The sequence below is a fragment of the Ornithorhynchus anatinus genome, chromosome 16 (genome assembly GCF_004115215.2).
Source record: "Ornithorhynchus anatinus isolate Pmale09 chromosome 16, mOrnAna1.pri.v4, whole genome shotgun sequence".
NCBI lineage: Eukaryota > Metazoa > Chordata > Mammalia > Monotremata > Ornithorhynchidae > Ornithorhynchus > Ornithorhynchus anatinus.
Genome location: NC_041743.1, coordinates 44,811,171 through 44,837,283, shown reverse-complemented (window position 1 = coordinate 44,837,283; position 26,113 = coordinate 44,811,171). Strand labels below are relative to the sequence as shown.

General features: G+C 60.7%; 2 protein-coding genes across 2 annotated transcripts; both read left to right on the top strand.

Annotated features, from left to right (window-relative positions):
• Positions 1 to 235: 235 nt before the first annotated feature.
• CD164L2 (CD164 molecule like 2) lies at positions 236 to 5,756 on the top strand. The gene is made up of 6 exons (XM_029080390.2): positions 236 to 425; positions 1,959 to 2,060; positions 2,486 to 2,566; positions 2,700 to 2,741; positions 4,206 to 4,362; positions 5,417 to 5,756. The coding sequence occupies exons 1-6, from the start codon at positions 329 to 331 to the stop codon at positions 5,421 to 5,423; spliced, it is 486 nt and encodes a 161-aa protein (XP_028936223.1). The 5' UTR covers positions 236 to 328; the 3' UTR covers positions 5,424 to 5,756.
• Positions 5,757 to 10,304: 4,548 nt separating this feature from the next.
• On the top strand, positions 10,305 to 25,866 carry MAP3K6 (mitogen-activated protein kinase kinase kinase 6). Its single transcript, XM_029080845.1, has 29 exons — positions 10,305 to 10,656; positions 12,500 to 12,639; positions 12,813 to 12,836; positions 13,340 to 13,527; positions 14,286 to 14,454; positions 14,818 to 14,924; positions 15,157 to 15,327; positions 15,923 to 16,035; positions 16,148 to 16,307; positions 16,829 to 16,979; positions 17,678 to 17,785; positions 17,937 to 17,986; positions 18,509 to 18,604; positions 18,751 to 18,832; positions 18,932 to 19,065; positions 19,189 to 19,316; positions 19,846 to 19,982; positions 20,090 to 20,195; positions 20,380 to 20,537; positions 20,658 to 20,883; positions 20,965 to 21,121; positions 21,423 to 21,585; positions 21,785 to 21,970; positions 22,584 to 22,689; positions 23,122 to 23,281; positions 23,375 to 23,487; positions 24,119 to 24,198; positions 24,473 to 24,549; positions 25,478 to 25,866. The coding sequence occupies exons 1-29, from the start codon at positions 10,305 to 10,307 to the stop codon at positions 25,560 to 25,562; spliced, it is 3,927 nt and encodes a 1,308-aa protein (XP_028936678.1). The 3' UTR covers positions 25,563 to 25,866.
• The last annotated feature ends 247 nt before the right edge of the window (positions 25,867 to 26,113 follow it).

Below are 26,113 nucleotides of genomic sequence, written 5' to 3'. Positions count from 1 at the left end.
ATACTTTCCAAGTGCTCAAAAAGCCCGTTGTCGGGCAGGGATTGTCTCCATCTGTTGCCGAATGGTTGTTTCCAAGCGCTTAGTACAGTGCTAAGCACACAGTAAGCGCTCAATAAATACGATTGAATGAACAAATGACACCCTCACCCCCGTCTTCTTTTTCCCCGCCCCCCGGCGTCCCGGGTCCGCCCAATCCCTACCTCCCCCTTCCTTTTCCCCTCCCTCTTGGCCTGTGCCCCCGCCCCATCCTCGAGTGGCTCCGGCCTCAGGCCCCGCCTCATTCGGGACTGTCCTGTGCCAGGGAGGGACGGTCCGCTTGCCCCCGGCCATGGCCTTGCCGGAGCTCCGTGCCCACCGGGCCCTGCTCTGCTGCTGCCTCTGCTGCTGTTGGCTCCTGCTCCCGGGGGTCCGGCCCTCTGCGGCAGGTAGGCCGCCCACAGGGTGGGTTGGGGGGGGTCCGGGGTTCCCTCCCCTGCCCCCCTGCCCTTATGTGCCTATCTGGAACACTTATTTATAGTCATGATCTTCTCTCCCCTCTCTAGGCCCTATACTAGTTGTGGGCAGGGAATGTGTCTGTCTTTATACTGTACTTTCCCAAGCGCCTAGGACAGTGCTCTGCACACAGTGAGTGTTCAATAAATACAGCTGACTGATTCTGCTCACCCCCTGCTCCTTGCCCTGAAGACAGTCTGCCACCCCCCAGCTCCAGAACACTTATGTACAGATCTGTAACTTATTTATATTAATGTTTGTCTCCCCCGTCTCTAGCCTGTAAGCTAGTTGAGGGCAGGGAATGTGTCTGTCGTTATGTTGTCCTCTCCCAAGTGCTTAGTACAGTGCTCTGCACACAGTAAGTGCTCAGTAAATATGACTGACTGGCCAACCCCTGCTCCTTGCCCTGGCGACAGTCCTCCGCTCCAGCTCCGCAACACTTTATGTACAGATCTGTGACATTTATATCAAAGGGCAGGGATTGTCTCTATCTGTTACCGATTTGTACATTCCAAGCGCTTAGTACAGTGTTCTGCACATAGTAAGCGCTCAATAAATGCTATTGAATGAGTGAATTAACGTTCCTCTCCCCCCTCTGTAGGTTGTAAGCTAACTGTGGGCAGGGAATGTGTCTGTCGGTATATTGTAGTCTCCCAAGTGCTTAGCACAGTGCTCTGCACACAGTAAGTGCTCCATAAATATGGCTGACTGACTCTGCCCACCCCCTGCTCTTTGCCCAGCAGTCGGGGCCTCTCCACCGACCCTCCAGCTCCACAATAATATACATATCTGTAACTTATTTATATTAATGTTTGTCTCCTTCTCTAGACTGTAAGCTAGATGGGGGCAGGGAATGTCTGTCATTAGGTTGTACTCTCCCAAGTGCTTAGTACAGTGCTCTGCACACAGTAAGTGCTCAATAAATTCAGCTGACTGACTCTGCCCTCCGTCCAGCAGACAGTTCGGGCTCCTTCTCCCCTCTGTCCACCCCCTGCTCTCTGCTCAGGGGACAACTGAGACCTCTTCCCCCTGAGTCTGTTTCCCGAAGACTGGGAGTGTTGGGGGGGGGGGCCAGGTTGAGTGGGTCCTACCCTCCTCCTCCCGTACCCTGGCCCTTGTTTGTGCTGAGAAACTGGATTAGCTAAGGGAACCTGGACAGGCAGGGCTCATGGAACAGGTAGGGCTCTCTCCTGCTGGCTGACGAGGTTACAGGTACATTCAATCAGTCAACGGTAGTTACTGAGTGCACCATGGGTGCTCAGCCCTGTGCTGAGCGTTTGGGAGAGACCAGAGACACAGTCCCTGCCCTTGGGAGTGGTGGGGGCTCCAATTTAATGGCACTCGGTTGTGACAAGCCTCTCTAATGGAGAAACTGAATCCCCGTCCCACGGGCACTCTGGGAGAGGAAATGGCTGCGGCCATTCCTCCTCCCCATTCAACCTCCGGGCCCCGGGCACCTTTTGCAGAGAGCTGTGCGCGCCTGGAGTCCTGTATGCGGTGCGTCCAGGGAGAATCCGCCCGCAACATCACGGCCTGCGTGTGGGAGAGCTGTGGGGGTCCTGGGGCAGGTAGGGTCGCGGGTGGGAGGCGGGGGTCACGGTTGCCCAAGCCCTCGACTCTGCTCTTTGGGCCCTGGGTGGGAAGGGGGGAGAGCTGGACTCAGCTTTAGTTGAACACCCGGTTGGGACCAGGCCCCAAGACCACCACCTTCCCCCCGGCTTTTTCGGGTTCCCCGCGGCTGCAGCCGGATTTCCCCTGAGAAGCCTCCGCACTTCCTACTCCAACTCAGACAGGGCCATCAGGGCCGGGGTCTCCAGCGCCCGAAAGCTCCTACCCGGTCCCCATCCGGGCGAGGAAGGCTTGCGCCTGGGAAACGCAACTGCTTCTTGGGAGGGACGCTGCTGAGCCAGTTGGGCACGGCCACCCCTTGCAGGCTTCTGCGGGGGGTGCTGTGCAACACACTCTGCCCGGTCCCGGGCCACTTGTCCCGCAGAGCTGAGCCGCTGTGTCGTCCGGGGCGAAGCCGCCGTCAAGGAGGGTTGTTCCGTCTATAACGCCACCGCCATGTGCCGAGGTAGCGGGCTCCCGGGGGGTAGGGGCGGGGTGGGGGGGTACGATGCACCTGCTGCGGGGTGGGAAAAGGGGGGCAGAACACACTTCCCCCACCTCCCCCCTGGACCCTGACGGCGTTTCTGCTCTCCTTCCAGCACTGCACTTCCCCACCCAGGAACCCAGGATCCTCACAACAGGTAATAAGAATAACAACTATGGCATTTGTTATGCTCTGTGTGCCAGGCACCCTACTAAGTGCTGGGGTGAATACAAGGAAATTTCTACCCAGGCCCCCACACCCGGTCCCCGATCTGACGGGGTCCGGTCCAGGCCAAAGTCCCGTTGGGCCGAATGGGAGTGAACAGGCCAAATGCCTGGGTTCGGGAGTGGCGGCCTTGGGGGGCGGGGTGTTGGAGCTGGAACTCTCGGCTTAAATAAAATGGGTAATGGGATCCCTGACCCTGAATTATTGATGGAGACGCTCCTGCCACCGGGGCCTCGCTCAGCTCTCCCCTGCCCGATAGGGCTTTGCTCCTCTCTTTTCTCCCTTCTTCCCCACCCTCCACTCTGCATCCCCAGGGCTCCAAGTGGTGGCTTCTCCTCATCTTCTTCCTCCTCCTCCTCATCCTTCTCTCCTTCGACCCCTCTCTTGGGCTTACGGGGAGCTGGGCCCTCTGCCCTGCTGCGCTCTCTCTCTCTCTCTCTCTCTCTCTCTCTCTTCCCTTTCTCTCATCCCTCTCTCTTCTCTCCTCTGTTCCTCCCTTCTTTTTCTCTCCTCTCTTCCCCCCTCTCTTCCCTCTCTCTCTTCCCTCTTTCTCTCCTCTCTTCCCCCCCTCTTCTGTCTTCCTTCTCTTCCCTCTCTTCTCTCTCCCCCTCTCCTCCCTCCTCTCTTCCCTCTTTCTCTCTTCTCTTCCCTCTCTCTCCCCTCTCTGTCTCCCCCTCTCTCCTCTCTTCCCTCCCTTTCTCTCTTCCCTCTTCCCTGTCTCTCTTCTCTCTCTTCCCTCTCCTTTCTTTTTTTTCTCTTTCTCTTCCCACCTCCCAGCCGAAGCCCCTTTCGAGAGTTTCCAAAGTCCCACCCTGTGCTGGGAAACCTTATCTCCTGGAGGGAGGGAGGGAAAGAGGGAAGGAGGGAAGGACAGGTCACTCTCAGCCCGGAGCCGCCTCACCCCTTCCCACTTGGCTCTTGTTCCCGGGCCGCGGCTCCCACGGCGCCCCCTGGCGGGAAGCCGGTCTCTGCTCCCCCCCCCCCCCCCCCGCTCCGCCCAGCCCCCGGCTGACTAGCCAGTAATAATGATAATAATTATATTTAAGCGCTTACTATATACCAAACACTGTTCTAAGCGCTGGGATGGATACAGGGTAATCAGGTTGTTCCCACTTGGGGCTCACAGTCTTAATCCCCATTTTACAGATGGGGGAACTGAGGCACAGAGAAGTTAAGTGACTTGCCCACAGTCACACAGCTGACAGGTGGCAGAGCCGGGATGAGAACCCATGTCTTCTGACTCCCAAGCCCGTGCTCCTGCCACTAGGCCACGCTGCTTTGGTTTTGCAGAGCTGCTTGCCAGCCAGGGGCGGCACCGGACTCCCCACTGCAGGGTGTGTGTAGGCGAGGGGTGCCCTGGGGTCAGGCTGACCCATCCGTCTGTCCTTCGGTCCAGGTGTCCCCGGGAGCCCCTCGCCGCCCCCAGGCTCCCGACTGCCCGGCTTCGACGCCGCCAGCTTCATCGGGGGCATCGTGTTGGTGCTCAGCCTCCAGGCCGTCACCTTCTTCCTGCTCAAGTTCCTCAAGTCCAAGGACAGTAGCTACCAGACGCTGTAAGGGCCTGCGGGGTGGTGGGGGGCTCTGGGTGTGCCCAAGGCTGGGGGGAAACCGCACCCCCCATGGGGAGGGCACTGGTAGATTCGCCAGCTCCCTGCTTATCCATTTGTGGTCGGTGGTCGGTGCCCCGTGCTAGAGTTTGGGCTGACCCTTGCGCGGGCTGTCTGTCTGTCTCTCCCCCCGACACGCTGCCAGTGAGGAAAACCAGTAGGCTGCACCTCTCACCTGTGGGGTCACGGGGGTTGCCCCGCTCCCCCCACCACCTCTAACCCATCATCACGGTTGTCCGGGGGTAGGGGGAGGCAGGTGGGGTCCCCGTGGGCTGTATTACGGTTTGTGTGGGGAGTAGGGGTGGGGGGCACTGGTGGGGGAGGGCGCTTTCTGCAGGGGGGGAGTGTGATGCTGTGATGCCTCTGCGTTGCCGTGTGTTGGGGTGTGTGTGTGTTCGCAGGTGGGGGGGCTGTGGGAGGGAAGGAGGGAGGCCCGTGTGTTGGGGCAAAACTGTGTAACCACTGGGTCTGTATTAAAGACTCTGCTTTCGGTTGGAGCTTCTGCTTCAAGTGGGGAGGGGTCTGCAGGGTCAGGTTCTCTGGGGGGAGCACTGGGGGCTTGGAGCTGCAGAATCCGGCTCCATTGAGCTTTTAGGGGAGAAGAAGGGTTTGAAACTTCAGGCCAGGTTGTATGGGGGGCGTGGGAAGGGGGAGTGGGGTCTGTCAGTCAGTCAGTCATATTTATTGAGCACTTACTGTGTGCAGAGCACTGTACTAAGCATTTGGGAGTACAAAATAACAGACACGTTCTCTGCCCACAGTGAGCTTTCAGTCTAGTGGGGGAGACAATTAATATGAATAAAATGATAAATATATACATAAGGGCTGAGGGGCTGAGGTGGGGGGATGAATAAAGTGAGCAAATCAGGACGAGGCAGAAGGGATTGGGGGGCTGCAGGCCAGTTTGCATAGGGAGAAAGGGGTGGTTCTGTGCTGCTTGGCCTCTGGGGAAGAGAGAATCACCTCTCTCCTTCCTGGGCTGGGGTCCTCTCCGCTGCAGGATCTGATGCTAGCAGGTGGACGATGGAGGAGGAGGAGGTGGAGAAGGAGGTGGAGGTGGCAGCGGCTGGCACCACTGTCATTCTGGACCCTCTTGGTGGGCCGGGGCCGGGTCCCCGAGCCCCCACCAGAGGGCTGATGGGCTCGAGTTGGTCCTCAGAGAGGGTGGGGACTTTCTTGTGCCCGGCCCCTCCCCTCCCCGCTTCCCTCCACCAACTCTACCCTCCCCCCAGCTGCTTGCCAGGGACTCAGTTCTCTTGCCCAGCACTGACCCAGGGCAGAGGGGGCACACCAGGAAGCCGACTGGTCCTCCCCACTGCAATAAAGGGACTCTGACTTCACTCTCAGTTCTCCGCCTCTGTGTCCAACCTGGGGAGGGGGGAGGTAGGGGTGGGGAGAGCCTGACCCACACTTGGGGGTGAAGGTGGGCTGGGCCCCAGACCACCCCCCCACTGAAGGGGGCTGTCGACCTGGTAGAAGAGCTGGGGCAGCCCCTCTCTGCCATGGCGAGAGACGGGGTGCAGACGGGAGCCCGCAGAGCCCCCGGGCCTGGGCCTGCCACGCTGCATCATCCCAATCTTTCTCAAATGTCATACTTTTCCCATCTCCCCCCTGCTGTGTGCCCATCTCCCTCCACAGCAAGGAAAAACTTGGGCTTTTATTGTTCTCTTCCCAACAAGTAATGCTTTGCCCACAGCTGCTCAGTAAAAATGCTTAACTTGCATTGATTCATTCATTCAATAGTATTTATTGAGCGCTTACTATGTGCAGAGCACTGTGCTAAGCGCTTGGAATGTATAATTCAAAACTTGCTGGCTCCCTGGTACTCTTTTTTTAACATTGGTATTTAAGTGCTTTACTATGTCAAAGACTGTTCTAAACATTGGGGTAGATACAAAGTATGAATCAGGAGAAGAAGGATTTAATCCCCATTTTACAGATGAGGTAACTGAGGCATAGCGAAGTTGGAAGGAGCAACGTGGCTTAGTGGAAAGACCCCGGGCTTGGGAGTCAGAGGTCGTGGGTTCTAATCCCGGCTCTGCCACTCGTCAGCTGTGTGACTTTGGGCAAGTCGCTTCACTTCTCTGGGCCTCAGTGACCTCATCTGTAAAATGGGGATGAAACCTGTGAGCCCCACGTGGGACAACCTCATCACCTTGTGTCTACCCCAGTGCTTAGAACCATGCTTGGCACATAGAAAGTGCTTAACAAATGCCATCGTTATTATTGTGACTATGCAGGTGCCAGCAGTGCCAACTGCTTCCAGTCTGCTCTCTCCCTCCCCAACTCAACCCCCAAAGGGCACCAGAGCCCCACCAGACTGTGTGTGTGTGTGTGTGTGTGTGTGTCTGTGTCTGTCTAATGCAGCCACCTCTGGGGTGGAACACTTGGGAGTGGATAGAAGTTCAGTGTCCAGGCGTAGCAGGACGAAAGAGGAGGTTTGGAAAGAAGCAGCATGGCCTAGTGGATAGAGCAAGGAGCTGGGAAGCAGAAGGACCTGGGTTCTAATCCTGACTCCACCACTCTTGTCTCCTGTGTGACTTTCAGCAAGTTACTTCACTTCTCTGTGGCTGTTTCCTCATCTGTAAAGTGGGGATTAAGACTGGGAGTCCCACGAGGAACAGGGACTGTGTCCAATATGATTAACTTATGTCTACCCCAGTGTTTAGTACAGTGTTTAGTACAGTGTCTCTCAGTAGTATTTGTTGAACACTTACTATGTGCAGAGCACTGTACTGAGTGCTTGGGAAAGTACAATGTAGCACTTCTCTGTGCCTGTTACCTCACCTTTAAAATGGGAATTAAGACCGTGAGCCCACTGTGGGACAGAGACTGTGTCCAACCCAATTACCTTGTATCTACCTCAGCACTTAGAGTGCCTGGCACACACAGCGAGCGCTTAACAAATGCCACAGTTAGCAAATACCACATTCGCTGCCGACAATGAGCTTACAGTCCAGAGGGGGAAACAGGCATAAATATAAATAATAGTAAGCCTTTAACAAATACTGTTTTTTGTTTGTTTTTTTTTAAAAAGACCTTCCTAGGCTAGAGGGGTTGGTTGGTAGTTGAATGGTGGAGGAGTGTGGAGGCAATGTTTGCACCTGTTTGAGAAGCAGCGTGGCTCACTGGAAAGAGCACGGGCTTTGGAGTCAGAGGTCATGGGTTCGAACCCCGGCTCTGCCACTTGCCAGCTGTGTGACTTTGGGCAAGTCACTTAACTTCTCGGTGCCTCAGTTCCCTCATCTGTAAAATGGGGATTAAGACTGTGAGCCCCACGTGGGACAACCTGATTCCCCTGTGTCTACCCCAGCGCTTAGAACAGTGCTCGGCACATAGTAAGCGCTTAACAAATACCAACATTATTATTATTATTACCTGCCCCTCAGTCCCCGCTCACCCCCACCTGGGGCCTGGGAAGAAGACCCCCCCACGATCCAGCTCTTCGAACCCTTGGCCTCCCTAATCACTGCTACTGATTTGCCTCTAATTCCTAATTAAGGTCAGGAGAGAGAGGACAAGGGTCTCTCTGCCAAAAGCAAGGGACCAGATTTGGGGTTTCGCCCAGGGGCGGGGGCGTGGAGACTGGGGGCCTGGCACCCCCCCCAGCCGATGAAGCTGGTTGCCGGGGCCCCCTTCCGTGCTCTGCTGGCCCGTCAGCTCTGTGGGTGGAGTGGGAAGTGACCCGGTGCGGGGTTAAGGCAGACAATTTAATTCCCAACGGGAGAGAGGGCTGTTTGTGCAGGGTGTGGTGGAGAGGAGGAGGGGAAGGGCCCTGCAGGGTGGGAGGAGGTAGAGGCTTCTGGGAAGCCAGAGTTGTTGAAGCGGGTGGCCTGAAACGGGGAAGTGAGCTATCTGGGCACTCCACCCTCCTCGCTTCTCCCTCCCTCAATTGTCCTGGCAGGCCCTGGCAAAACCACCAGGCTCCCTGAGGCCAGGACCGTGGGGAGGTAGGAGGGGTAAGGGCCCGGCCCAGCCCTCTTGCCCCCTGACGCTGGAGACTGGGGCTGCCACATGGGTAGTGTCCTGCCCAGCAAGGCCCAGGTCCTCCTCAAGGTGCCCGCTGAACCCCTAAACCAGACAAAGCTCGCTGGGGATGGGAGAGGATTGAGGAAACACCTCCCCTAGGTAGTTTGGGATGGGGCTGAGGGGCAGGGGAAGGGGGAGGTGGAGGGAGGGCCCAGCCCGGGAAATATTCTGGGATATTCGGGCCCTGCCCGATTTAAAACATAACTTCTTTACCCTTTTCATGTCTCTGCACCTTGAATACCACAATTTTTATTTTTGAATCTCGAGGATTTCAAACGTTCCCCTTTCCAACCTCCATGGCTCCCATCCTCGTCTGGAATCCACCCACCCCTTCCCTCTGCTCGCCATTCTGATTCTTTATTCATTTTAACGTCTGTCCCTCCCTGCAGGCTGTAAACTCATTATGGGCAGGGTGTCCGATAATTGTCTTGTACCCTCCCAAACGCTTAGTACAGTGCTCCGCACATAGTAGGCGATCAATAAATACCATTGACTGATTCCTACAGAAGTCCCCAACCTCTCTTCCCCTCCCCACCCTTTCTCTGTGGCAGTCAGTCGATTGCACTATTCGCTAAGCCCTGTTCTAAGCACTGGGGTAGTTAATCGGGTCGGAGACGGTCCCCGTCCCACATGGGGAACACAGACTTAAGTGGAAGGGAGAAGGATTTAATCCTCATCTTACAGATGAGGTAACAGGCCCAGTGAAACGACTTGCCCAAGGTCCCATAGCAGGTAAGGGACGGAGTGGGGATTAGAACTCAGGTCATCGTAGAGAAGCAGCGTGGCCTGGTGGCAAGAGCCCTGGCTTGGGAGTCAGAGGACGTGGGTTCTAATTCCGGCTCTGCCACTTGTCTGCTGGGTGACCCCGGGCCGGCCGCTTGACTTCTCCGTGCCTCGGTTTCCTCATCTGTAAAATGGGGCTGAAGACTGTGGGCTCCACGTGGGACGAGCTGCTGACCTTGTATCTACCCCGGTGCTTAGAAAAGTGGTTGGCAGAGAGTAAGCGCTTAACAAATGCCATGATGATGATGATCATCTGACTCCCAGGCCCTGGGGAGCGTGGGGTTTGGGAGGGTTGGGGCAGGGAGTCGCGGCCGTTTCCCGCCAGCGCCGGCGGATCCTCCAGGCGGCTCTTGGCCCGCAGCCGGCTGTGACTCAGCGCGGACTCTGTTCCCCCCTGCGTCCCACCATCCCCACCCCCCGGGACCCCGGCGGACGCCCCTCCCCTCCCTTCTCCCCTCCCCACCTCGTCTCCCAGGGGGAAACTCGTCCGGGCCCCTCTGTCCTCGGGAAGGGAGCCACCCAACTCTTTTCCTCCCCCTTCTATGTCCAACCCCGGCCAGACCGGAGTGAGGGGAACCGCCCCCTCCTCTTGCTCCGCCCCCGGGCCCTGCTCCTCCTCCTCCTCCTCCTCCAGGGCCCCGCCTAGCTCAAAGTGCCCGCCTGCCGGTTGCCCATCGGGGCGACCCCTGGGCTGGGGGAGAGAGGGTTAAAGGGCGGAGAGAGAGAGAGAGAGAGAGAGAGGAGGGGGCGTGTGTATGTATGTGTGTGTGTGTGAGTAAGGGAGGGGGCGGAGGGTCTCTGGCCCATCAGGGAGTTGGGAGGGGAGGCAGGGCCCGAGAGTTGGAGGGGTCCGGTGTTGGGGTCTGGGGGCTTGCAGGTCCGGGGTCCAGGGGGCCGAAGGTCTAAGGGTCTGAGAGTTCAGGGGGCTGAGAGTCCAGGGGGCCGAAGGTCTAGGGGTCCAGGGGGCCGAGGGTCCGGCCGGGGCGGGAGAGCGGGCAGGGGGCTCAGGACCGGCCTGCAGCCGGAGCGGAGCCGGGAGCGAGGCGGGCCTCGGCGGCCCCGGGTGGCCGCCGATGATGTCCGGGCCCCCGGCCGAGCGGGCCGGCAGCTGTTGGCAGGACCCTCTGGCCATGGCCCTCAGCCCCCGCCGCCCCCTGGGGCCCCCGGCCCCGACCCGCTGCGGCCGGGAGCGCCCGCTCAGCGTCGTCTACGTGCTCACCCGCGACGGCCGGGCCCCGACGCCCACGGCCCCGTCCCACCCCGACCCCCATCCCGACCCCGACCCCGACCCCGACCCGTTGCCCCTGCGCTGCCTGCGGGAGGCCTGCGCTCAGCTCCAGGGGCCCCGCGGGGCGCAGCTCCGGGCGCTGCCCTTCGCCACCCTGTCCCTCGGAGACACGGCCGCGCTGGACACCTTCTACAACGCGGGTGAGTGGCGGGGGGGGGCCCAGGACGGACAGGAGGAGCAGGGCGCGCCGGGGTGGGGGGTCTCCCATCGATTCAATTCAATAGTATTTCTTGAGCACTTACTAGGCGCAGAGCACTGGACTAAGCGCTTGGAATGGACAATTCGGCAACAGAGAGAGACCCTCCCTGCCCGAAGACGGGTTTACAGTCTAATCATTATCATCAAGTGGCAATAACGAGACAGTCAGTCCTGGCCCACGGTGGAGGCGGAGCTGCTCCTCCTCCTGCTCGCCCCTCGGCCCGCCCGACCCCCCTCTCCAGGACTTCCCCAGCTCCCTTCTTCTGTTTACTTCTTTCCGGCGTCTGGGGATGCGACGCGGCCGAGGGATTTTCCATGAAATCACTAGTTAAAAACAGCTCTTCTCGCGGAGAGCACCGCGGCCGGCCCCGCCTGGACATTCAGCACGCCCATCTATCAGGAAACACAACTCACATGGGTAGTTACAGAGTCAGATACACGGAGGATACACACACACACGTGTTTGAAGAGTAAACCACGGATGGTGCAGTTCCTCGTATATAGCCAGGGTCGGACCCACCGCTGCACGCACAAAAAGTCTGTTCCCTTTTGGGTTGTTACTTATAACGTTTCCAGTGCCTGGTGCTGTCTTCCGTTTGCTTCCTTGTCTCTTCTGGAGGAGATTTCGCTCCGAAAGAGAGGGTCCTTCCTTGATAACAAAACTACACGACAGCCCAGACGACTCACAGGGTACTCACACACACACTCACACAGACGCACACAGGCCCCTCAGGGCACAGGAGATATAAAAAGAAGCAACTTTGCAGCAGGAGACTACACCGAGACGCCTACCAGCCGAGGCGGGTCCCCAGACACGGACACTACACGGGTGTGCACATGCAAATATACCCACTCACACACAGATAAACTTATGGAACAGGGAACAGACGCAGCCTTTCTGCATTCTGGCAGGGCTGGGTGCTGGGTGGATTTAGGGAAACATTTAACTCCCTTCTGCCTCGCCCTGACTTGCTCCCTTTATTCCTCTCCCCCCACTCCCAGCCCCACAGCACTTATGTCCATAACTGTCATTTGTTTTGATTTGTATTGATGTCCGTCTCCCCCACTAGACTGTAAGCTCGTCGTGGGTGGGGAATGTGTCCGCTCTATTGTTATATTGTACTCTCCCAAGCGCTTAGTACCGTGCTGTGCACACGGTAAGCGCTCAATAAGTACAGTCAGCTGCCTGACTGAAATCCCTCTAGACTGTAAACTCATTGTGAACAAGAAACATGTTTATTGTTATATTGCTATATTGTACTCTCCCAATCACTTGGGCAGGCAACTGTCATGGGGAAGGGTGAGCGGGGCTTTGTCCCGTCTTTCCCAGGAGCCCGGAGCAGGCTGGGCCCCAAAGCTTCTCCCTCCCTGCCGGTTGCAGGACGGGGGGGTAAAGGTCAGGTGGTCCAAGGCCCAGGCCAAGGACGAGGCCTGAGCTCGAAGCAGGTGGTTCTGAGATCCGCCGGGGGAAAAGGCCGCACTCCCTCGGGCGGCGGGGTGGGTCGCAGGGGCTGCAGGGAACGGGCGGAGGGGGCCCAGGCCGCCGGTTTCCTGGTGGGGAAGGAGGAGAGATTGCCCAACTCTCTGAGCAGCTTAGACCGATAGCGGTTTATCGGGTGGGGGTGCCACGCCAACCTCCTCAGGCCCGGGGTGGGTAGTCGGGTTCTGTCGCCGGGAGCTCCTCGGCAAGGGGTGAGGGTGACCTGGGGACCCTCTTGGGGCATCGCCAGCTCAACACCCATCTCTCTGCCCCCTCCCGCCCCCGTCTTCCTGTGCGCACCTCAGACGTGGCCGTGGTGGAGGTGAGTGACTCTCTGCACCAGCCGTCCATGTTCTACCACCTCGGGGTGCGGGAGAGCTTCAGCATGACCAACAACGTGCTGCTCTGCGCCCACACCCATCTGCCCGACCTGCAAGCCCTCAGGGTGAGTGGGCACCGCTCTGCGGGGTGGGCATGGGCACTCGTGGGCCTAGAGGCCCGGCAGCTCCCCGTCCCCCACCTCTTCCCCCATCCCCCTCCTCCAGCCCGGGCTAATGATGCCCGGAAGCTGGGGCTTGCGGGGCCCCTCCGGGAGGTTGAATCTGACTCTCCCCGCAGGAAGACATCTTTCAGAAGAACGCAGTGAGTGGAGCCCAGACAGCCCTGCTGCCGGGATGTGCCCCGGGCCCTGCCTACCGCCTCACCCACGCCCTGCCCTGGCCTCGCCCTACACACCCTCTCCCCTCTGGCCCCGCCCACTACCCCTCCCTGCTTGGCACCTCTAACCTCTGGCCCTGCTCTCTACACCTCTGGCTCCGCCCTCTACACTTCTCTCTTCTGGCCCAGCCTCCTACTTCTCCCAAACCTTGTCCCTCTCTTCCCACCCCTATCATCTAGCCCCGCCCCTACCCCTCCTGGATCCACCTTCAGACCCCTCCCTGCCCTGGTCCCTCTCCCACCCCTCCTCGACCTGGCTTCCATTGCCCAGCCCCGTGCCCCATGGCAGGCTAGCTGCCCCTCCCATACCCACTGAGCCTCACTGCCCCCACAGTCGCCCCGCAGCCTCAGTCCCCAGGGCGAGCACCGACGATGGGGGACTGGGGGGCTCCCTCTGGCCTGCTGACCCCTCTCCCCCGCTCCCACAGGACTGTGTGGGGGGCTACACCTTCATCCCTTATGTGGTGACGAGCCAGGGCCGGGTCCTGTGCGGCGATGCAGGGGTCATGAAGGGGCTGGCCGAGCTGTTCCAACCGGGCGTGGGCACGGAAACCTTCCTCACGCCGCTCGTGGGCCGGCTAGCCCGTCTGCTGGAGGCCACGACTACCAACTCCTGGTGCGCCCCGGAAGAGGGGGTGCAGGGTAGGGGGCGGGCAGGAGGTGGGGAGGTGACCCCCTGGCTATTGAACAGAGGAGTCGGTCAGTCAGTCGTTGAGCGCTTACTATGGGTAGAGCACTGTACTAAGCACTTGGGGGAAGACATTATAACAGTATAATAGATTCTTTGCTCACAGTGAGCTTGCAGTCCAGAGGGGGAGACAAACGTTTGTATATATATATCTATATTTTAAATATTACAGATATGTACAGAAGTGCTGTGGGATGGGGAGGGGGGATGAATAGAGGGAGCAAGTCAGGGTATCGCCGAAGGGAGTGGGAGTAGAGGAAAGGAGGGCTTAGTCCGCGAAGGCTTCTTGGAGGAGATGTACCTTCAATGAGGCCTTGAAGCGGGGGAGAGCAATTGTCCGACGGATATGAGGAGGGAGGGTGCTCCGGCCCAGACGCAGGACGTGGGCAAGAAGCTGGCGGTGAGATAGACGAGATAGAGGGACAGTGAGGAGATTAGCATTAGAGGAGTGAAATGCACGGACTGGGTTGTGGTAGGAGAGGAGCGAGGTGAGGCAGGAGGGGGCAAGGGAATTGAGGGCTTTTAAGTCATTGGCGAGGACTTTCTCTTCGTTGTGGAACTGGAGTGGCATCCACTGGAAGCCGCTGAGGTGGAAATGGTGGCCTGGGGTTGTTGGAGGCATCCTGGGCCTGTGTCCTGCCTCCCCCTCCCCTGGATTCAGCCCCGCGTGCCCGGGCTCTTCCTAGCGGCTACTTCCGGGAGACCATACGGCGGGACATCCGGCAGGCCCGGGAGCGCTTCAGCGGCGAGCGGCTGAGCCAGGAGCTGGGCCGCCTGCAGCAGCGGCTCGACAGCGTGGAGCTGCTCAGCCCCGACATCATCATGAACCTGCTGCTCTCCTACCGCGACGTCCAGGTGCCGCCCGGGGGCCGCAGGCCGGGGGTCACGGGGTGGGGGTCACAGGGTGGGGGTCGGGGGGCTCGGGAGAGGGGAGGGACTACTGCCCTGGAAGGGTGGTGAGCGGATGAGGCCTGGCACAGCGGGGGCTGGTGCCCTGGAAGGGTGGTGAAGGGGCGAGGCCTGGCACAGTGGAGGCTGGCCAGAAGCGTGGGGTCGCAGGAGGTGGGGAGGAGGCAGGGCTCAGGAAAAGGTAGGGTGCGAGGGCCACAGGGGTCAAAGGGCAGAAAGAACCAGGGCTTTGGAGCAGGGCTGTCAGGTGGCTGCGAGCCCAGGACCCCCTGCACTAGCCACCCCTCTCCCCCCACCATCTGATGCCAGGACTATGGCGCCATCATCACTCTGGTGGAGACGCTACAGGCGCTACCCACCTGCGACGTGGCCGAGCAGCACAACATTCGCTTCCACTACACCTTCGCCCTCAATCGGTGATGCGGGGATGGGGGAAAGATGGGGGGCCGTGGGGCTGGGGCGAGGTGGGCACGGGGGAGGACGGGGTGATGGGGGAGTGGTGGACATGAGGGACAGGGTGAAGGACTGGATGGGCACGAGGGGGAGAATGGGAACAAGAGGGAGGGGCACGGCGGGAGGCTACGAGGTGTAGGGCATCTCTGGGTGGGGGTTGGGGGGTCGCTGATGCTGCTGCCCCCTCCCCCCTAGGAGGAACTTTCCGGGGGACCGTGAGAAGGCCCTGCGGGTCCTGCTGCCTGTGGTGCAGAGCGGGGACGGGGTGGGGCCCGACCTGTATTGTCTGTGCGGCCGCATCTACAAGGACATGTTCATCAGCTCTGGCTTCGGCGCCGACGAGCATCGCGACCAGGCTCGTCACTGGTGAGGATCCAGGAGCCGCTCCGAGCCCTGGATGGGGGCGAGGAGGAGGATGGGGGGACTGGGAGTCCGAGAGAGCTGAGGGGAGTTGGGGGAAGGGTGGGAGGTTAGGGGATGGGCAGAGGATGAGGGGGTTGGGAGCCCGGAGGGGAGGATGCTGGGGGGTAGGAGTCAGTCAGTCATATTTATTGTGCTTACTGTATGCAGAGCACTGTACTGAGCGCTTGGGAGAGTACAGTAGAACAATAAACAGATACATTCCCTGCCCACAACGAGCTTACAATCTAGAGGGAGAGCCGGACATGATTAGAAATCAGTAAATGACAGATATGGACGTAAATCCTATGGAGCTGGGAGGGAGAATGAATAAAGGGAGCGAGTCAAGGCGACGCAGAAGGGAGTGGGAGAAGAGGAAAAGAGGGTTTAGTCAGGGAAGGCCTCTTGGAGGGAGGGAGGGAGGGGTTGGGGACCCAGAGAGGCTAAGGCGGGAGGGAAGGTGGGGGTCCGGGAGGAGAGGAGGTAGGGACTTAAGGAGGTGAACGGGGAAGGCGTTTGGCTCTAGGAGACCCCCCCCCCTGAACGCAGGCCTCGCCTCCAGGTACCAGAAGGCCTTTGAGACGGAGCCCAGCCTGCACTCGGGCATCAATGCCGCAGTCCTGCTCGTGGCCGCCGGACACCAGTTCGAGACCTCGCCCCAGCTCCGACAAATCGGTGGGAGTCACCCCGCCAAGGCGGGCAGGGGCCTTCCTCTGGGTGTGGGGAGGGTGGGGGGATTGACCTGGAGACCCTGGGGAGCCGCTCCTGATCCTGCGCCGGTGCTCAGGGGTGAAGTTGAGCTGCCTGCTGGGCCGAAAGGGCAGTGTGGAAAAGATGCAGTATTACTGGGACGTGGGCTTCTACCTGGGGGCCCAGATCCTTGCCAACGATCCCGCTAAGGTGGCCCAAGCCGCGGAGAAGCTCTACAAACTCAACCCCCCGACCTGGTAAGTCTCACCCACCTCCGATAAGGGCTGCACTCGGTCCAGGAGGGTAAATTTCCTGCCGGAGCGGATTGGCTCCCCGGCGGGTCCCTCCCGGAAGTAGCGTGGCCTAGTGGCTACTACCCGGGCCTGGGACTCGGAAGGACCCGGGTTCTAATCCAGAATTCGCCACTCATCTGCCGTGTGACCTGGGGCAGCTCTTTTCACTCTCTGTGCCACAGTCACCTCATCTGTAAAATGGGGAGGAAGACTGTGAGCCCCAAGTTGTGGGCCAGGGACTGTGCAACCTGATTAGCTTGAATCTACCCCAGCGCTTAGAACAGTGCTTGACGTATAGTAAGCACTTAACAAATACCCTTATTTTTATCCTGGGAGTCAAGCCGGGTCGGCAGCCCCCAGCCGGACTTACCCCACTTTTTCCCCCCTTCTCCCCCTGGCCGCGGGTCAGCAGAGCTGGATGGGTGGGGGCGGGGGTGACCGTGGGGCAGATGCCCCCGCCTCAACCCCGCTCTGTGCCTGTGCAGGTACGTGGTCTCGGTGATGGAGACCTTCCTCCTATACCAGCACTTCCGCCCGCCCCCGCAGCCCGCCGGGCCCCAGCAGCAGAGCTGCGACTTTTGGCTCAACTTCCTACTCACCTCATGCCAACCCTTTGTCTCCACGGACGAGTGCCCGGTAGGGGCCGGGGCGGGAGGCTGCAAGGCTGTACCGGGTGGGGGTGGGCATGGAGGAAGCGGCCAGAGCGGGGAGGCGGTGCCCACCCTAGACGCAGGGGTCAGCGGGAGCCAGTGGGCAGGAACGGAGTGGACGGTGTGGCCTAATGGAAAGAGCCTGGGCTGGGGAGTCAGAGGACCTGGGTTCTAATACCAGCTCTGCCAATTGCTTGCTGTGTGACCTTGGACAAGTCACTTATCTTCTCCATACTTCAGTTCTCCTGTTCTCCCTCCTGTTTAGACTGTGAGCCCCATTCAATTCATTCAGTCATATTTATTGAAGCACTTATTGTGTGCAGAGCGCTATGTTAAGCGTTTGGGAGAGGACAGAATAACAGTAAACAGACACATTCCCTACCCGTAGTGAGTGTACAGTCTGGAGGGTGAGCTCCATGTAGCTCAGGGACTGTGTCCAACCTTAGTAACTTGTACCTATAGTAAGTGCTCAGTAAAAAACGATGGACTGATCTACCCCAGCGCTTAGAACAGTGGTCGAAGCAAAGTAAGCTCTGAATGAGTTCCATTAAAAAAAATAAAAATAAGGCCCTCCCTGGCTTCCCCGCTCCCTCATGGCTCCCTCTCTCTCTGCCCCCGCGCTTCCCGTGATCTCCGCTCTCCCACCCCCTGCCCTCCGTCCTTCCATCCTTCCGTCCGTCCCAGGTGCTGATCCTGGAGTTGAACAAGGTGCTGCAGCCGGCCCGGCTGGTGGTCCGGAGCGGGGACCCTGAGGAAGCCGTCGCCCTGAGCCTCGCGGGGCCGGAGGCAGAGGTGGGGTAGGGGCGGGGCCCACTTCCTCCTGCCCCAAGACCCTCGCTCTGTGCCATCTTCCCCCCCCCCACCTTGTCCTGGCATCTCTCCCTCCCCTCTGGTTCCTTAGTCCCTAACCTTGCCCCATCCTCCATCTCCTTCTCTCCCTCAGGGCCCCAGCTCCAGCTGGATCTTCCCCACTGCCTCTGTGAGGGGCGTCAGGTGAGGCTAGGCCCTGGTACGGGGCTGTGGGTCTGCTCTAGCCTAGAGGGACCCACCTCTCCTCTGGGGGCTGGGGGAGAGGAGGAGGAGGAGGAGAAGGTGGGAGAAAGGAGGAGGAGGAAGAATGGAAAGAGACGGCCAGGAGAGGGGACTTTGTGGCTTCCTTCTACGAGAAGCAGCATGCCCTAGTGGATGGAGCCTGGGCCTGGGAGTCAGAAGGACCTGAGTTCTAATCCCGGCCCCGCCACTTGTCTGCTGGGGGACCCTGGGCAAGTCACTTCACTTCTCTGTGCCTGTTACCTCATCTGGAAAACGGAGATTAATCCTGTGAACTCCTTGTGGGACAGGGGCTGTGTCCAACCTGATTAACTTGGATCTCCTCTAGGGCTTAGTATGGTATCTGGCAACACAGGGCTTAACAGATACCATAAAAAAAAAAGGATACCAGGGTGGAGAACCGGTATCCATGTGGGTGTCCACCCTCAGTGCCCATCCGTGCCTACCCCCTCTCCCCTCTGGCAGCATCTCCAAGTGTGATGAGCGCTGCTGCTTTCTCTACGTCCTTCACGCGGCCCAGGATTTTCAACTGTATTTCCCCAGCCGGCAACACTGCCAGTGGTGAGGGGCAGCCGGGGGCCGGGAGGGGGCAAGGCCGGGGGTCACAGAGATGCCAAAGGAGGCGCCCGATCCCTCCGGCGGAGGATGGGAAGGCGCCGGGGCTGGGCAAATCCTGGGCGAGTCACCTCTTCCCTCTCCCGGAGCAGGTTCTGCGGGCTGATTCACACCTTCGTGGCCGAGATGGCGGTGCCCAGCGAGGAGGGAGAGGGCAGCCGGGAGGTGCTGGAGGTGAGAGCCGGCCGAGCACGGGGGATGGGGTGGTGGCGGAGCGGGGCCAGGCTCCGGGAACAGTGACCCCTGCCACCCCCCGTCCCCTCGGCCCCACAGTACGAGTACGAGTTCACGGAGAACGGAGAGCGGCTGGTCTTGGGCAAGGGCACGTACGGCGTCGTGTATGCGGGGCGAGATCTCCGCACTCAGGCGCGCATCGCCATCAAAGAGATCCCGGAGCGAGACAGCAGGTGCCCCTTCCCCCGCCTAGCGCCCGGTGGGGTAGGGTCAGGGTTGGGGTTGCGGTTGGGCGGAGCCCGTGTTGTACAGAAGGGCTGAGGCGCTGTCGGGGCCACGGGCCGGGGCTGCCGTAGATTCTCCCAGCCTCTGCACGAGGAGATCGCGCTGCACAAACGTCTGCGGCACAAGAACATCGTGCGCTACCTGGGTTCCACCAGCCAGGACGGCTTCCTCAAGATCTTCATGGAGGAGGTGCCCGGAGGTACCTGCCGGGCCTGGAAGGGGGTGAAGCAGCTTGACCTAGGGGATAGAGCCTGGGTCTGGGAGTCAGAAGGACCTGGGTTCTAATCCCAGCTCCGCCACTTGCCTGTTGTGTGACCTGGGGCAAGTCGCTTCACTCCTCTGTGCCTCAGTTCCCTCATATGCAAAATGGGGGTTAAGGCTGTGAGCCCCGTGTGGGACAGGGACTGTGTCCAACCTGATTTGCTCGTATCCGCCCTGGCGTTTAATACAGTATTTGGCACATAGTAAGCACTTAAATGCCGTCATTATTATATATCATATAAATAATATATAATACTATTAATAATAAATACGTGGGGAGGCGGGCACAGCAAGCAGCTGGGGAGTAGGAGGCTGAGGAAGGGGGAGGGGGCACCCCTCGGGCTGTGCCCGGGGCTAGGCTCCAGGCCTCAGTGGGTGTCCTCTAGACTGTGAGCTGCACACAGTAAGCGTTCAATCAATACCATTGAATGAATGAGTGAATGAATGGTCTCGTGCCGCCCTGGCAGGTAGCCTGTCGTCGCTGCTGAGGTCGGTGTGGGGTCCCCTGCAAGACAACGAGAGCACCATCAGTTTCTACACGCGCCAGATCCTGGAGGGCCTGCGATACCTGCACGACAACCACATCGTGCACCGCGACATCAAGGTGACGGGCAGGGGCCCGGGGGTCGTGGCCTCGGCCGCCACGGGGCCGGTGTCGGGTCAGCCCCCCTCCCCCAACCCCCCTTCCCCCCCGCCTCCGTCCCCCCGCAGGGCGACAACGTGCTGATCAACACGTACAGCGGACTGCTCAAAATCTCCGACTTCGGCACCTCGAAGCGGCTGGCGGGCATCACGCCCTGCACGGAGACCTTCACCGGTAACCGGGGCCGGGCCGTCCGTCCGAGGAGCCTGGCCGGGATCCCTGCAGGCCGGGTGGGGCCCTGGGGCGTCCGGGCTGGGCCGGTCCCCGGGCTGGGGGCAGGGGGCGGCTCGGGGCCCAGCCCGGGCCTGGTGGGCCTGGCAGGGTGGCGGGCTGACCGGGCCCCACGGCTCCTCGCCAGGCACGCTGCAGTACATGGCGCCCGAGATCATCGACCGGGGGCCGAGGGGCTACGGGAAGCCGGCCGACATCTGGTCCCTGGGCTGCACCCTCATCGAGATGGCCACCGGAAGGCCCCCTTTCCACGAGCTGGGCAGCCCCCAGGCCGCTATGTTCAAGGTGGGCACGGACGCGAGGCGGGCCCAGGGGGTGGCGAGGGGCGCGCAGATGGCGGGGCGGGTGGCCCTGAGGGGACGGCGCCCGGACCGGCTCCTCTCCCCGCCCCCACCCCAACCCCAGGTTGGCATGTACAAGATCCACCCCGCGGTGCCCGGATCCATGTCAGACGCCGCCCGGGCCTTCATCCTGAGAACCTTTGAGCCGGAGCCGGAGCGTCGGGCCAGCGCCGCCGCCCTGCTGGGCGACCCCTTCCTGCAGACCCGGGGCCGGGCCCGCAGTCCCGCCTGCAGCCCGGTCCGCCCGGTCCGTCCCGTCGCCAGCTCATCCCCGCCACGGGGCGCCCAGGGTACGGCGGGGCCCGGACGGGGCCTGGGGGGAGGAGGGAGAAACTGGGAGCCGGGGGTGAGCGCCCTGTGCCCCCCTCCAGGGGACAGTGCCAAGGGCCCGGCCCCTCCCAAGCGTCCTGCAGAGACAGCTGGGCAAGCCCGGACTCTGCCCTGCCCGCAGCCGCCACCCCGGAGCCAGCCACCGCCCCCCATGCGCTGCCTTAGCGAGGGAGGCGGCCCGCCATCCTGCCAGCTGGGGTGAGCTGGGGGATGGAGGGTGGGAGGCCTGAGGGCATGTTGTGCCCGGGCTGGGTGGCGTGGTGCCCCGAGTCCTACCCTTCACCCCCAGGCTCGATCCACCCGCTCCGTCTAGCCCGGGGGCTGGGATGCCACCAGCGCCCTCGTTCAGGCGCTCCCTCCGGGCTCGTTCTTGGTCCGATCCCCAGCCGGTGGGAGCGGGGAGGGGGAGGGCCGCCCCTCCCGGGTTGGGGTGAGGGTACGGAAGCCCGAGCTGGATACCCCCCCCCACACTCTGCCCCCAACCGTTACCCTGTGCCAGGGTGCCCGAGGATCTGGGCGCAGAGCGGACCCTTATAGGCGAGGAGAGCAGCCCCCGCCTGTTCTTGCTGCGCAAGGATAGTGAACGACGAGCCACGCTGGACCAGGTGCTGTGCCAGGAGCTGCCCACTGTGGTGGAGAGTCTGCTGCAGGCTCAGGAGCAGGTGGGCACGAGGCACTAAGCCACCTCCCCCTCTCCAAGTCTCTCCCTTCCCTTCTCCCCTTTCCCCACCACCATCTTAAGTGCCCCCGGCAACCCCTGCCCTCGCTCCCTCCCCCACATGCCACCTGGAATACCCGGAGGGGCTGGCGAGGCGGCGGGTGGGATCTGGTCTGCCAACGCCTGCCTCCTCTCCTCACCAGGGCCCTCCCGGCCCCCAGCTCAGCCGGGAGCAGGTGACCCAGCTGGTGAGCTGCCTTCGAGGCTACATCCGGGCCCCCAGTCGCCGGCAGCTGGCACAGGAGCTGCGGGCGCTACGGGGGCTTCTACGGGCACAGGGCCTCAGCTTGGCCCTGGCCCAGGGCCCGCTCTTTGCTTTCCAGGATGCAGTGAGTGATGGGCGGGGTTGGCAGAGGGAGGTCACGAGGGAGTGGAATGGTGGGGAGGGGGTGATCTCTGGGGTCATCTAATCCATTCCCCTGCCTCTGGAAGCTCCTCAACTTCTGGAAGTTCTTCCTACTGTCTACCCTGCTTCCTCCTCGCTGCAGCTCCCATTCCCTCCTGTCCTGCCCAAGTCATCTCAGCCCAGCCTTCCTCAGGTCTTCCCCTCCGGCCCTGCCTGTACCCCTTAAGATCCATCGGCCCTTCCCCAGAGGAGTTCTACGCCCCCTCCTCAGATGGGGCAGCAGCGTGGCTCAGTGGAAAAGAGCACGGGCTTTGGAGTCAGAGGTCATGGGTTCAAACCCTGGCTCCGCCACTTGTCAGCTGTGTGACTTTGGGCCAGTCACTTCACTTCTCGGTGCCTCGGTTACCTCATCTGTAAAATGGGGATTAAGACTGTGAGCCCCACGTGGGACAACCTGATTCCCTTGTGTCTACCCCAGCGCTTAGAACAGTGCTCGGCACATAGTAAGCGCTTAACAAATACCAACATTATTATGGACTCCTCTTCCTCCTCCTCCTCTTCTTCCTCCTCCTCCTCTTCTTCCTCCCCCACCGCAGGTGAAGCGGGTACTGCGACGACATCAGATCCGCCCCCACTGGATGTTCGCGCTGGACTCTCTGATGAGCCGGGCAGTGCAGGCCGCCCTGGCCGTGCTGGTGGCAGGTGGGGGCAGAGTGGGGAGCACCGGGCAAAGGGGCACCGGGCTGGGGGCCGAGGGGGGCGGAGGGGCGGGCTCTGGTGAGGGAAGGGCGTGGGAAGTCGCGTGGCCCGGTGGAGAGAGCCCAGGCCTGGAAGTCAGAAGGACCTGGGTTCTAATCCCGGTGTCTCCACTCCTCTGCTTTCCCTGTGCCTCATTTGTAAAATGGGAATTATGACTGTGAGCCCCATGTGGACATGGACCGTGTCCAACCCGATTACCTTGTATCCACCCCAGCGCTTAGAACGGTGCTTGGCACATAGTAAGCGCTTAACAAATACCTCCATTTAGTTACTGTTAATTATTATTATTAAGAATTAATAAGGGCAGTTCATCCCATCACCCCACCACCACCACATGTGCCCTGCCTGCCCTTACCCAGCCCCTCGCTGTTCCAGAGACCCAGGAAGTGGCGGCCGAGAGCGGCAATGAGGACGGCGGGCAAAGCCCAGGGCTGCAGGGGGCTTCCCTCAGGAAGGACCAGCCAAGAGTGCCCGAAGGGGCACCCCCTCTGTCTCTGGTGACGCAGCTGAAACACCTGCGAGCGGACACACGCAGGTGGGCCCTCCCTGACCGACAATGGGCTTGGTGGCCTGGGGGACGTCCGCGGCCCCCGCCGCTCTGACTCTGATGGGAGTCCGCCGCCCACAGGCTTCTGGAGCAGCTGGCGGAGAAGGAGCTCCAGTGCCGAGCTCTGGCCCTTAAGGCCCTGCAGCGGGTCCAGAAGGAAGCTGAGACCCTCGCCCTGGGCTCCGCCCCAGCAGGTACCTGCGGGTTTCCGGCTGGGCAGAAATGGGCACGATAGGGGCAGCCCCTCGAGCTGGGAGCGGGGAGGGAAGAGAGCGGGGGCATCAAGCAGCCCCTGAGAAGCAGCGTAGCCTAGTGGATAGAGCGTGGGCATGGGAACCAGGAGGACCTGGGTTCTAATCCCGCTCTACTTGTCTGCTGTGTGACCTGGGTCAGTCACTTCACTTCTCTGGGTCTCAGTTCCCTCGTCTATAAAATGGGAATTAAGACTGTGAGCCCTATGGGGGGGCAGGGACTGCGACCAACCTGATTAGCTTGTGTCTACTCCAGTGCTTAGTACAGTGCCTGGCACGTAGTAAGTGCTTAAAAAAAACCACTATTATTATTATTATTAATAATAATAATGGCGGCTCAACCTGCCACCCGCCCTGCACGTGCCCTGCCTGTCCTCACCCTGCCCGTCTCTATTCCGGATTCAATCATATTTATCGAGCACTTACTGTGTGGAGACACTGTATTAAGCCCTTGGGAGAGGACAATAGAACAGTATAACGGACAAATTCCCTGTCCACAACGAGCTTAGAGTCCCCCAGACATCAGGTGTTCAGGGCCTGGTGGGTTTCACCAACCTCCCCCCTCCCCACCCAGGACCGGCCCACAGCCCCCCGGACCCCAGCCTGGTCCACTGGCTCCAGCAGCTCGGAGTGGACGCGGACACCATTGAGACGGTGAGAGTCCGGGGGCCCCTGGCCTCCCGGCCGGAACGGCCCAGCGGGAGCGCAGAGCCGGAGGGGTGGGGGATGGGGGGCACCGACGGACGGCCCCTCAGCTGGCAGCAGCCGGGCCCCCGTGGATCTGGGGCTGCTGGAGGGGGAGGGCAGGGTCTGAGGGGTGGGGGGACGGGGGTCTGTGTCTTCTCCGTCTCCATCCAGCCCAACTCGTCTATCTGTCTGACTCTGCCCCCGCCCACCTGGGTCTCCCCCTCCTCCATTTCCTCTCCAGCTGCTGGGTCACAGCTTCACTCTGCAGAGCCTGCTCACCTGTGCCACACGGGATGACCTCACCTACACCCACATCAGGTACCCTCATGCCCCCCTCACCTCGCCTCCACCCACGTAGGATACCCAGCCTACCCCCGCCTCACCTACACTCTTATCAGGTACCCCCCGCCTTGCCTTTACCCCCATCAGGTACCCCCACCCCCCCACCTCACCTCTACCCACATAAGATTGCCTCCGCCCACCCCCTTTTCCCAGCCACCTCACATACACCCTCTTGAGATACTCCTGCCTCACACCCGCATAAAGTAGCATGGCGTAGTGGATAGAGCACGGGCCTGGGAATCAGAAGGTCATGGGTTCTAATCCCGGCTCTGGCCACTTGTCTGCTGCTTGACCTTGGGTAAGTCACTTCACTTCTCTGGGCCTCGGTTGCCTCATCTGTAAAATGGGGGTTGAGACCGTGAGCCCCACGTGGGACACGGACTGTGTCCAACCTGATTTGCTTGTATCCACCCCAGCGCTTAGTACAGTGCCTGGCACATAGTAAGTGCTTAACAAATACCACAATTACTATTATTTTACCACTGTTCCATTCCCACCTCTCCTACACCCATATAAGGTATCCTCACCTCCCCTCACCCCTCACCTCTACAAGGCAGCTCTACCCCCACCCCTCAGAACATTTCATCTCCAGCCATCTCAGTCTCCCACCCCACTCCCCCCAAACCTCTCCAGCTTCTGGGTAGACCCCGACCCTCTCGCCACTGGGCACTAGTGCTCCAGGCCCGTGCGGGCCTAAGGGGCATCCAGCGACCCTTCATTCCTGCAGCCGCTGCTCTCCCCTGTGCAGGAGGAGAACAGCCCGAGGGGTGAGGGGGTGGGTGCCCATCCAGGAGATGGCAAAACTGAGGTACAGACCGGGACCAGGAGCGTCTCTGGCCTCCAGGAGCAGCCCCTCCTTCTGGTTCGGCTGGCACCTGGAGCTGAGACTCCCATCTCTTCCCAGGGGCGGGATGGTATGCCGCATCTGGAGAGCGATCGTGGCCCAGCGGGCAGCGCCCGGGCTCCACGCGCCCCGAGAGGCCGAGTGAAGGCAGCGGATGCACGGGAAGCAGAGAAGCAGGTGGCCCCGTGTGAGTCTTGCTGGGCTCGATCCTTCTTGCCCCTGCTGTGGGGCACACAGGGCAGCGGTGCTCCCTGGAGCAAGCAGGTTGTCTGAGGAGCTATCAGCCTGAGCTAGTCTGGCAGCCCCAGGGGCAGGGAGCCCGGAAGCCGTGGGGTGGAGGACCCGGGCCTGTAGGTGGGCAGTGGAGGCTGGCCTACAGGAGGACCTGGGTCAGCAGAAGACATGGGTGTCAGTGCCAGCTAAGGATCATTAAACATGGGCATTTTCTACCTCAGCCTCTAGTCATTGGGTACAGGGCTGGGGGTAGGGGGTAAGGGCCAGCCCAGAGAGAACAAAACTTTCCTACAGCCTCTTCCCTCCCCTTCACTCTCCCTAGTGACCGGGGACAACCGCCCTAAGCCTGTTCCCGTCCCTCCCCTTGTGTGTCCAGTCTCCTTGTCCTGCCTGTTCACCCAAGCCTCCCTGTCCTCTCTGTCCATCCGGGCCCCCTTATCCTTCTTGTCTGTCCAGTCCTCA

What these genes read in the sequence shown, in the direction of transcription:
- CD164L2 (XM_029080390.2), top strand. Translation starts at nt 329, where the DNA reads ATGGCCTTGCCGGAGCTCCGTGCCCACCGGGCCCTGCTCTGCTGCTGC. An exon ending in GGTCCGGCCCTCTGCGGCAG is followed by an intron (nt 426 to 1,958) that starts GTAGGCCGCCCA and finishes CACCTTTTGCAG; the next exon opens with AGAGCTGTGCGCGCCTGGAG. An exon ending in ACCCAGGATCCTCACAACAG is followed by an intron (nt 2,742 to 4,205) that starts GTAATAAGAATA and finishes CCTTCGGTCCAG; the next exon opens with GTGTCCCCGGGAGCCCCTCG.
- MAP3K6 (XM_029080845.1), top strand. Translation starts at nt 10,305, where the DNA reads ATGTCCGGGCCCCCGGCCGAGCGGGCCGGCAGCTGTTGGCAGGACCCT. An exon ending in ACATCTTTCAGAAGAACGCA is followed by an intron (nt 12,837 to 13,339) that starts GTGAGTGGAGCC and finishes CCGCTCCCACAG; the next exon opens with GACTGTGTGGGGGGCTACAC. An exon ending in AGCCGGCAACACTGCCAGTG is followed by an intron (nt 18,605 to 18,750) that starts GTGAGGGGCAGC and finishes CTCCCGGAGCAG; the next exon opens with GTTCTGCGGGCTGATTCACA.